Below are 12,308 nucleotides of genomic sequence, written 5' to 3' on the forward strand. Positions count from 1 at the left end.
GATAGACAGACGGACGGACGGACGGACGGACGGATGGATGGATGGATGAATGGATAGACGGACGGACGGACGGACGGACGGACGGACGGACGGACGGACGGACGGACGGACGGACAGACAGATAGATAGATAGGTCATAGAAAGATAGATAAATTAAATGATAGATGGATCGAAAGACAGATAGGTGGATAGATGGATAGATTGATTAAATGATGGATGGATGGATAGATAGACAGATAGACGCATAGATGGATTGATAGATTGATTAAATGATTGGATGGATGGATGGATGGATGAATGGATGGACGGACGGACGGACGGACGGACGGACAGATAGATAGAAAGATAGATAGATAGACAGACAGACAGACAGACAGACAGACAGACAGACAGACAGACAGACAGACAGACAGACAGACAGACAGACAGATAGATAGATAGATAGATAGATAGATAGATAGATAGATAGATAGATAGATAGATAGATAGATAGATAGATAGATAGATTTTTTTCTGTAAACGTTAAGTAGATGTTGGCCTTCACCTTTTGTTAATAAAATGTCACCATTGTCATGCAGCCTGTTGTGTGTGTAAGCAGCGATTGTGCCAGCTTGGCTCGGCTTCTTTCTAACGCACCGGTAACTGTGCATGAAATACACACAAGCACAGGTCGTGTTTTTTTTTGGTTGAGGTGCTCTCTGCGCATCACCAATCAGAAGGTCAAACACGCCAACCTAAAATTTACTTAACCAGCCAACGATGTCAGCGAGCTCAATGTCTATTTTGAACGTGAATTCCCACAATACTCCAATGTGCAGCATCTATGACATGCAAAAGAGATATTAGTCATTTATGATTATAAACGTGTTTCACTCTTCTCCGCTCATGTGCCGGTTTATCAGCAGCACATCTCAATTGTAAGCTGGGTATTGATTTTTTTTTTCTTCTCCTAATGAACAAATGGGATTTCGCACAGCTGACCAGTTTGCTGCTTTCCAGTAATTTTCTGTGTGCTTAGGCAAAGGATTATGAAATGAACAAATAATTCAAGCAGAATAACTCTGCTTATTCAAATGGCCCTATTATTTGAACTACGTTCATTTGAGCAAATAATCTCTCTTATGAATCAGGGGGCTGGCACTTTACGGACAGGAGGCGGGAGAGCCAACACAAATATTATTATATTTCTTTTCAAGGTTTATGTCATTTAGTTCAGTGCCAGCCAACCCAATCAGCATGACTGTGTACACTGCGCAGAGTACCGGCAGAGTACCGTCACGCCGTTCACCCGGGATGGCAACCTCTAGAATATAAAATGAATATGAAGGTCAACAAAGTGTTTGGCACTCTCTCTCTGACCTTCACACAGAATCAGAGCTTTCATTTAACTGGAAAGGGGTTTGTTTGGCGGGGGTTAGAGAGGACACAAATACAGGTTTGCTGTTCCCGTTAGGTATCGCAAGGCCTGCATGGAATACTCACTGACAAGAGCCACAGATGTCTTTTGTATTGATGGCATAGATACTTTTTTAATTGTGTTTTGAAGACTACATTTTTATCTTAAATTAACTTAATAATAATAATAATAATTATAATATAGAAATAAGTTTACTATTCTCAGACAAAATGAACTCCACATTTCCTTTTTTTGGGGGGAAATAGGCTAATTTTACAACTCCCCTAGAGTTAAACAGTTGAGTTCTTATCATTCTTGAATTCATTCAGGCAATCTCCGGGTCTGGTGGGAGCACTTTTAGCTTAGCTTAGCATAGATCATTGAATCGGATTAGACAATCAGCATCTCGCTTAAAAATGAGCAAAGAGTTTTGATAATTTTCCTATTTAAAACTTGACTCTTCTGTAGTTACATTGTGGTAAGACTGATGTAAAATGAAAAGTTGCTATATTCATGGATGATATGGCTAGGAACTTTTATTTTGGTGTAATAATCCAGGAGCTTTGTTACCCTGTGGAATCATATTAAGCAGCACTTAAAATAGCCCCCAGCACCAAGTGCTAGAATTGCACCACTGAAAGTGTGTAAGTTCACAATGTAACCACAGAAGAGTCAAACTTCATTCATTCATTTTCTTTTCGGCTTAGTCTCTTTATTCATCAGGGGTCGCCACTGTAGAATGAACCGCCAACTTATCCAGCATATGTTTTACGCAGCGGATGCCCTTCCAGCTGCAACGCAGTACTGAGAATCACCCATACACTCTTGCAGTCACACACATACACTACGGCGTATTTGGACTGTGGGGGAAACCGGAGCACCCAGAGGAAATCAACGCCAACACAGGGAGAACATTCAAACTCTACACAGAAATGCTAACTGACCCAGCTGGGGCTCGAACCAGCGACCTTCTTGCTTTGAGGTGATCTTGCTACTCGATGCACCACCGTGACACCCTAGAGTCAAGCTTTAAATAGGAAAATGATATATAATCTTTGTTGTTTTTAGTGAGAGGCTAATGGTCTAATCAGATTTAATGATCTATGCTAAGCTAAGCTAAACGTGCTCCCATCAGACAGGATTTAAAAATGGTAAAACTCAACTGTTAAACTAGTGGAGTTGTAAAAAAAAGAGGGGATTTCTTCTTAAATAAAACTTCTTTAAGGATGAGATGTTCCATTGTGGTTTCAACATCAAATTAGAACTTGAAAAAGAATATTAAATCGATATAATATGTCTTAAGTTGTCAGTCAGTGTTACAGATGCATTTATGTAAAAAAACGAAACATTATTGCTGGTTAATTTAAGCAGTACTTCTCAAAATAAGTAAAAGAGTAAGTGATCATACTACTGTATATGATTATATCATTGCTAACGAATGAGTGATTTAAGAATGAGTGATGAAGAGTTATGCCAAGTATAAAGTTTAAAAGTTACAATTAATATGTTGGCATCACTGTAATCCTTAAAAATCTGTTTAAAATATTTATTATTTTATCTGTTTATTATTTATACTTTTTTTTTTTTTTTGTTCTGTAATTTAAAACATAATAATTATCGTTTGGAAAAAAATGTATCACGGAAGTAAAATCAATTGCATTTTGGCTTTAAAGGCCTGTTAGCACCAAGAATGATAACTAACAATAAAAATAAACATAATAAGTTAAAATCTGGATAACCACAATGATAACGCGCATAGTAACAGTGTAATTGAAATAAATTGAGATTTCTTTCATTCATCTATTGAACGCTAAAAACCTTGACAGCCAATCAGAATCTATCCTGCCCAACCATATAAAACAGCAGTCAATAAAACTGAAGCGCAAGCTTATAACAAACAGCATTATCAAGCAACATCGTGGACACATAAATAGTTATAGCTCTTGAGGTGAATCTAAATTTAAATCCATCTCACAAATGTACTCTCTTTTTGAGTGTTCTCCATTTACTGCTTCAACAATTTTAGTCTTTTTAGTGGAAGCACACCTTGTTTGTCCACCTAAAGTTCAAGTGAAACTAGACTGAGCTAGTCTGCCTTCACTCTCAGTAACATCACTTACATTAATGTTGCATTAACGTCAGTTGTATTTCAAGTGGAATCAACTGGATACGCGCGACTGCTGATGAATTGCGCAAAAGGTCCCAGTGTTCGTTTTCAAGTGCATTTTAAGTGATTGACGGGGTGATAATTCAACGAAATCGCCGGTTTTCAGCGCAACCCTCAAATTAGGAGTGATGATCACTCTTGATATTTGTTCATTATTGGGTTGGGGGTATTTTTAAAACGAAGAGCGTTTTTACTGGAAATCCGGACCTGAATTGCGCCTGTAGCACTGTGTCCTCCCTTAAGTGAATTTGTCTAATCACTGGATGATCTTTTTTTCCTCCCTGTGGTCTCTGTCATGCAGCTGTTGCGAATGTCTGGTTCACACATGTCGCAGAAAGAAGGAGCTGAAGGCTCGGACAGTGTGGCTGGGACATCCCGAGAAATGTGAAGAGAAGTACCCCAAAAATGCCATCAAGAATCAGAAATACAACATTGTCACTTTTGTGCCAGGGGTAAGGCCGTGAAGTCAATCTCTCATGCATGTTTCTTTTTATTTTCAAGTGTTAAATTTGAATTCTTTGCCAAAAAGTATTGTTTTCTCTTGTAATTTTTAGTTCATTCAGGTTATTAGTATTAATATTTTAATATAACATTTAATTTGTACGTTTAATTAATTAAATATACACTTTAAAGATGCTTGTTTATGCCTGCGTTTATTCCGCAGCTCTCGCCAGGCTGTTTAAAGTGAAATCTCTACCCATTGTCAGATTTGCTCAGTAATCAGGTTAATGTGTAACTAGCTGTGAAGTAAGGGGGTGTAACAGCAATCTAGCGTATCTTTTTCCACTGAGAGTGTAAGCGATCTACTGTATTATGACTGCTGCCGATGTCTTATTCAGGGGAAAGCAGCTTGTGTATGTGCCCTTGGCAAAGTATTTGCAGCTTGTACAATGAATTATGCATAAGCCAATCAGGTGCACCTCCAAAAGCTGTGTTAGGATGTCACAATTATTACTGTCATTACAAAACTGCTCACACTTTGCAATAAAGTTCCATGAGAGCTAATGTATTTACTAACATGAACTAAGAGCGAAGATTTTAATCAGTTCAACATTTGCTAATGCATCATTAAAACAGGGTGTCCACAGGGTCTTAAAAAGTCTTAAAATGTCAAAATTTTAAGACTTAATGTCAAAAGTCTCAAAATTGAAGGCCTTAAAAAGTTTTAAATATACTGAAATATTGTGTTGTAGGTCTTAAAGAGGTCTTAAGTTCATTTGCTTATGTATTGCTACCCAATCTGTCCAACACCAATACAATCATCATCTCAACAACTCATCTCAATAACACTAAGGATTTTATTCAAAAAAGGTAATTTTTTACTCTGTTTAACATAATGGTTTAATTATTTTCTTTACAATAACATTTGTTTAAAAGTGCTCCATGTATTTACTGCAGAGGACACTGACATGCGTTTCCCAAACATACAGAACCAGCAGTAGGAAACGTGCAGAGTGAGAGAAGATTTTCCACTGGTTAATCGATCATGAATGCTTGGCTTTTTTGGGCGGATGCAAATAAGTGTAAAAGGATGATAATAATAGTATTTTTCACGTGTCACTACCAAATATACTTGGGCGGCTGTTAATATACCTGGGCTGTCCGCCCAAGTAAAGTCATTGTATGGGAAGCACTGCCTATAGCTTTTGTCATGAGTCACGGCTGCGTTCAAAATGGCATAAATGTTTTCAAAGTGCACTACAAAGGGAGCGGAATTGTCAATATGAAGATCGCCAAAACTGATCTGCAAAGATATTTTAAAAGCAAATTACACATAAGAGAGGTGACTTTATGTTTTGTTTTGTTTTTTATCATTTAAAGTTTAAATGTTGAAAGGTTCAAAAGGGATAGGGGGATAACTGGAAATAGAACACAACCAGGAACTATGTTTCTAACTACAGCTCTAGAAGTGCAGTTGCAATCGTACAAGTTTGTCATGCAGTTTGCGAATGTTCATTGAAACAATGGATTTGGGAAATGCCAAATCAACGAACTATGTTTGTAACAATGCAACTTGCGACCTTAGTAGGCAAGCAATGGTTTTCGGAAACGCACCGACACTGGACAGGTTGTTGTGCATAGTTTTAGTTTATTATAGTTTTTAAAACATTGGTTAATTTTTTTTTGAAGAAAGTTTATGTTGGGGAAAAGTGAATGGATACAAGGAGAGCTTTTTTTTACACTATTTTAACACTATTTATTATTTAATGTATTAAATTATAATACATTTTTGATATGGCAAATAATTTTTTTTTCGTATGGGCCATTTGAAAAATTCCTTAGCTTTTAGCCCTTTATTAGTCTGAAATTTTATTCATAATTGTCTTAAAAATGTCTTAAAGTCTTACATTTACTTAGTAAAACCTGCAGAAACCCTTTAAAATCCAAAGGTTGTTGACGTTAATGCACCGGGAGATAACAAGAGCTTACAATAAATGAATGAATGTTCATTCACTAACGTTAACAAAGATGAATAAATGTAAAAAATATATTTTTTATTATTTGTTGTTCGTACAAGCACTTTGATGGATGGACTTATAGAATTATGAGTTTTGTTGTTATTATGTAATATGTTTTTATCTGTCTTGATCTTGCCATTAAATAGCCATAGGTTGCTGATGTGGCAATAAACAAACAAACAAAATTGTTTGTTTATGATAGTAAATACATTTAAAGTAAAATTATGGTTAAAAATATTAGTAAAATGTTATTGCAAATATTATTTACTGTAATAACCATATTATAAAGTCCTGGCTAATTTAATTAGATTTTTAATTAAATTAAATTAAATTTTCATTTCATTTCATTTAATTTCTATTTTATTTCATTTAATTTCTTTTTTATTTCATTTAGTTTTTATTTAATTATATTTCCTTTAATTTCTATTTAATTTAATTTTATTTCATTTCTATTTTTTATTTAATTTCTTTTTTATTTAATTTTATTTTATTTCTGTTTTTTTTCATTTAATTTAATTTAAATTTTATTTTTTATTTTGATTTATTTTGTTTAATTTTTATTTTATTTTCATTTCATTTATATTTTATTTTCATTTTATTTCATTTCATTTCTATTTCGTTTCATTTCTATTTTATTTCATTTCTATTTTATTGTATTGTATTTTATTTTCATTTTATTCCAATTTTAATTTCATTTTCATTTAATTTTATTTTTATTTCATTTAATTTTGTTTCTATTTTATTTTATTTTCATTTCATTTCTATTTTTTAATTTAATTTAATTTTTTTAAAATATTTCATTTCATTTCATTTTATTTTATTTCATTTCTGTTTTATTTTATTTCCATTTCTATTTCATTTAATACAATTTTTATTTTATTTCATTTCATTTCATTTCTATTTTATTGTATTTTATTTCATTTCTATTTTATTTTAATTTAATTCCTATTTTATTTTATTTCTATTTTATTTTAATTTTATTTCAATTTTAATTTCATTTTATTTTAATTTTAATTTTATTTTCATTACTATTTTTATTTTAATTTTAATTTTATTCCATTTCACAACCAGGAAGAGTGTACATAAATCATTCCTTAAGGAAATAAATGTACCCAAATTAGCTTAAAGCCTAGTTTTTATTGGTCGCCCCTTTGTCAGATGTTATAGAGCTATAATTTCTGTATCTTTCTTTCTCTTTCTTTCTTTTCTTTTAGGTTCTTTACCAGCAGTTTAAGTTCTTCCTCAACTTGTATTTTCTAGTAGTGGCCTGTTCTCAGTTTGTTACTTCACTAAAAATAGGATATTTGTACACCTACTGGGCCCCATTGGTGAGTACGTCTGACCACACAAAGCTACTCAATAATGTTAATTCATTCATCACTTTTGTTGTTACTTGTGTTTTTTCACTTCTTTTTCTTGTCGTCCAGGGCTTTGTGTTGGCTGTCACCATGGTGAGAGAGGCGGTTGACGAAGTTCGCCGCTGCAGGAGAGATAAAGAGATGAACTCCCAGCTGTACAGTAAACTCACAATGAGAGGTGACCACAATATGACGCATCACAAATCCTGATGTTATTAGACGTGCTGTGTATCATTCACAGATCATTATATTTTGAGCTCCATTCTCTAGCTAAAAGAGTTGCAGCATTTGGAAACTGTTAAGATTTATTTCACAATGATATTTAGTTGATATCTATTTAAGTTGTACAGTTAACATTATAGCAGGGTGTCCGCAGGGTCTTAAATAGTCTTTAAAAGTCTTAAATTCATTGAATTATTGTGTTGTTGTCTTAAATAATTTTAAACAGGTCTTAATTTTCCTTTGTCCAAGTAAATCTACCCAATCAGGCTGACACCCAATCACAAATAATCCATGTCAAAACTTTTAAAAATAGATTTAAGTTTTTTTATTGCTATGAAATACATTGCAATACAATATTTGTACAGCACATGCTCTAAATTAAAAGCCCTAATCAGGGAGTGAAGTAACATATCCCCTTATATGATCTTCTGTTAATACAAAAAGTATTTACAAAAGTAATCAAGCCATCAGAAAAAAAATTCTATATGTTTAGCCTAAAATTCTAAAATTTCACTTATAATAGTCTTAAAAGGGATTGAAAAGGTCTTAAATTTGACTTGAAGAAACCTGCATAGGTACAGTTGAAGTCAGAATTATTAGCCCCCCTGTTTATTTTTTCCCCAATTTTTGTTTAAAGGAGAGCAGATTTCTTCAACACATTTGTAAACATAATAGTTTTAATTACTCATTTCTAATAACTGATTTATTTTACCTTTGCTATAATGACAGTAAATAATATTTGATTAGATATTTTTCAAGATACTTCTATACAGCTTAAAGTGACATTTGAAGCCTTTACTAGATTAATTAGGTTAACTAAGCAGGTTAGGGTAATTAGGCAAGTTAATCTATATCAATGGTTTGTTCAGTAGACTATCGGGAAAAAAAATGCTTAAAGGGGCTAATAATTTTGACCTTAAAATGGTTTTTAAAAAGTTAAAAACTGCTTTTATTCTAGCTGAAATAAAACAAACAAGACTTTGCCCAAAAGAAAAAATATTATCAGACATACTGTGAAAATTTCATTGCACTGTTAAACATCATTTGGGAAATATAAAAAAAAAGAAAAAAATTCAAAGGGGGGCTAATAATTCTGACTTAAACTGCATGTGTATATATATATATATTAAATGCGGAATGAACCACCAACTTTTCCAGTATATGTTTTATGCAGCGGATGCCCTACCAGCTGCAACCCATCACTGGGAAACATCCATACACACTCATTCACACACATACACTACGAACAATTTAGCTTATCCAATTCCCCTATAGCGCATGTCTTTGGCCTGGGGTGGAAACCGGAGCACCCAGAGAAAACCCACGCAAACATGGGGAGAACATGCAAACTGCACACAGAAATGCCAACTGACCTAGCTGGGGCTCGAACCAGCAACCTTCTTGCTGTGAGGCGATTGTGCTACCCACTGCGCCTCCGTGATGCATATAATTAGTTTTTTTCATGAAAAATAAAAATAAATAAAGTTTGTTCAACAATTTAGTGCTACTTGAACCTATTTTTTGAGCCTATATACAGTAGGAAGTTACATTCGAATGTAAGATTCCTATGAATTGCTTGTACTCGTGCTTGTAAAAAAAATAAAAAATAAATCACCAAATTGCAAGTCAAATTTGCCTTTTTTTTTTCAAAATATCCAAATAAATATGTAATATTACATGCGTTAAAGACAAGCGCTGTTCTCCACATGTCTGTGAATGAGACCGTTTCCCTCACAGATGATATGCTACTTTGTTGAACTTCAGTGATAATTCAATTTCATCATACAAAGAATGCAAATGGCTTCTGTTGAACACCCTGTCTGGGTTTAATTTCCGAATAAATTATCTATAATGAATCTCTTTCTCCATTTAGTGGGAAACGGGTACTCCACTAGGGGCTTTTGAGTGCATGTGTGTGAAAACATACCAGCTCTTCTCAGTCACAGTCGTTCATATTAACTGTTAGAAGAAGAAAAAAAAAACAGAGGACAGTAAAAGGTTTAAGAATGAATTCATTCGATAGTACATAAATATAGTTAATGTATACAGTTAAAGTCAGAATTATTAGCAGCCCTGAATTATTAGCCCCCCTGTTTATTTCTTTCCCCAATTTCTGTTTAACGGAGAGAATATTTTTTCAACACATTTCTAAACATAAAATTTTTAATAACTCATTTCTAATAGCTGATTTATTTTATTTTTGCCACGATGACAGTAAATAATATTTGACTAGATATTTTTCAAGACACTTTTATACAGCTTAAAGTGACATTTAAAGGCTTAACTAGGTTAACTAGGCAAGTTAGGGTAATTAGGTAAGTTATTGTAAAATGTTGGTTTGTTCTGTAGACTATCGAAAAAATTTTTTATATATGTATGTATATATATGTAATCACCGTCTGGTTCGGCTCAGCTGCCAAAACTGACCTCCGTAGACTACAGCGAATAGTCCGGACTGCTGAACGAATCACTGGCACAAGCCTTCCTACACTTCAAGAACTGTACTCTTCCAGAGTGAGTAAAAGGGCTCGCAAAATCACTCTGGACGCCTCACACCCAGCACACTACCTGTTCGAACTGTTACCGTCTGGTCGGCGCTTCAGAGCACCAAGCTCAAAAACAGCCAGACACAGGAAAAGTTTCTTTCCTCAGGTTGTCTACCTTATGAACAGTTAAATATTCCCCTACTGTGCAATAAATATGTGCAATACTTTCTCATACGCACTTGTACACAGCACCTTATTGCTATATACAATGCAATACTTTCTACATTCGCACTTGTACACAGCACCTTATAACCTGTATATTTATAACAATTTATAACAATCTGTACATACAACTCATCATCCAGGTTTCTTGACTAACCGCATCTGTTTAATGTTTATCTTTTTTTTTTCTTCATATTTATTTTGTGTTGTCACTTGTCACTTTATGTACACTGGAAGCTTCTGTAGCCAAAACAAATTCCTTGTGTGTGTGAAGCACACTTGTCAATAAAACTGATTCTGATATATATATAATAATATATATAAATATACGTATATGCTGTACATAAATGAAGCTGTTATCTTGTTACAGCCAATTTACACACATTAAAAGTGTCTAAGTCACATGTAATTGACCTGAGGCTAAATAATTAATTCTAATTACAATAATTTGTTCATCTTGCTTTTACAGGGAAGGTCCAAGTAAAGAGCTCTGACATACAAGTTGGAGATTTAATCATTGTGGAAAAGGTTTGTTGTTCTTTTTTTCATCCCTTCCTCTCTTTTGTTGTTGGAGGTATCAGCATAAACCTGCCGCTATGTGATCCGTCACATGAAATCCTGTCATTCTTTCAGTAGGACATTGTGTCTGTCTCTCCCCTCGCTGTCTGTGGTTCGCTTTAATTGCTTGCTAGGGAAATGACCTTGTTCAATTATTCAACACAATGCTAAAATAGGACTAACGTTACAGAGCTGGAGTCGCTAACATACATATATGCTCACATTATTGATAAGTACAGCTAGAAGTTGTATAAGTTAGCTATGAATTATTATATAAGATTATAAGCTTGTCACTTATTGCCACTAATGGCATGTTAAAGGTCCCAAAAAATAAAAATAAAGTTTTTTTTTACATGTTATTATCAGTATTGTTAGTTTACAGGCTATTTATAAGCTAGTGCGCACCAAAACAGTGACACAATTCATGTGCAAAAATTATATAAATTTTAAAAAGTTGTCGTTTGTCACCTACATGGATCAACGATTTTATTCAAATCACCTCATACTTCAGTTTCTTGTCAAATCGTGACCAATCAAATGCTCTCCTGTATCTGACATGCCCCGCCCCCTTCAAGACGTGCTTGATGTGCTTGAGCTCAAACACTAACATGCAGAGCGGTGATGAAACAAAATGCTGTTTGCTGTTTTTTTTAAGGAGGAGCTACTCTATGTCCCATCCTTTCACGATGTTTCTGTTGAGATTATGTCAATATTGAATAAAAATGCACATTTCAAAGCACTTCACTAGAGTTTTAATAGCATGCATCAATGTGTGACGTCTTAATGTTTTGTTTTGTAGAATCAGAGAATTCCTGCTGATATGATTTTTCTCAGAACTTCTGAGAAGACTGGTGAGTTTCACTCTTCACATTTATTATATAACCCAAAATATTTAGGGAGTTTCAATATATTTCCTTCATTGAATTAGACTACACTTACAGTATCAAACCAAATGACATCTAACTTGTCTAGCTCAGGTCATTTGATTAAATGAATAGTCAGTCAAGTTCATATAAGTGTCATAAGAGAGTAACCACTAATGTTTCATTATGTGTTAACCCTAACAGGGTTGTGCATATTCTCTTAATGAGTGTTTTGAGCACAACGTGCATTAAACCAATCAGAGACTCATCTCCCATTCCCTTTAAGATTCAGTTGCATTGCGCAATGGCGCATTTGCTATTTACATGCAGCATTTTAAAAGGAGAAACTGAACGCTTCACTAGCAAGAAAACAGTTAAACAGACCATCTGCAGTGCGAGGATAAAGAATGAGCCTCCTCCATTTGGCCTCTTTATTTTCTCTTTACTTTACTTTTACTCTTTACTTTCGTGGATAAGGAAACAGTGTTGTACGCACTCCACTGAGGACATCCATTAACCTACATATTTAATTTTGTTTGTGAAGGGCATTTGTTTCAAAATTATTTCTAAATTCAGT

General features: G+C 34.0%; 1 protein-coding gene across 2 annotated transcripts in view; it reads left to right on the plus strand.

Annotated features, from left to right (window-relative positions):
* Positions 1 to 12,308, plus strand: part of atp9b (ATPase phospholipid transporting 9B) — a 116,453-nt gene that overhangs the window by 14,798 nt on the left and 89,347 nt on the right. For both annotated transcript variants that reach the window (XM_056479613.1, XM_056479612.1), the window contains exons 3-7: positions 3,865 to 4,015; positions 7,237 to 7,350; positions 7,450 to 7,558; positions 10,780 to 10,838; positions 11,668 to 11,719. In XM_056479613.1, coding sequence (XP_056335588.1) covers positions 3,865 to 4,015; positions 7,237 to 7,350; positions 7,450 to 7,558; positions 10,780 to 10,838; positions 11,668 to 11,719 — 485 coding nt within the window. The remainder of the gene's footprint in view (positions 1 to 3,864; positions 4,016 to 7,236; positions 7,351 to 7,449; positions 7,559 to 10,779; positions 10,839 to 11,667; positions 11,720 to 12,308) is intronic.

The sequence above is a fragment of the Danio aesculapii genome, chromosome 19, assembly GCF_903798145.1.
Source record: "Danio aesculapii chromosome 19, fDanAes4.1, whole genome shotgun sequence".
Classification (NCBI taxonomy): Eukaryota; Metazoa; Chordata; class Actinopteri; order Cypriniformes; family Danionidae; genus Danio; species Danio aesculapii.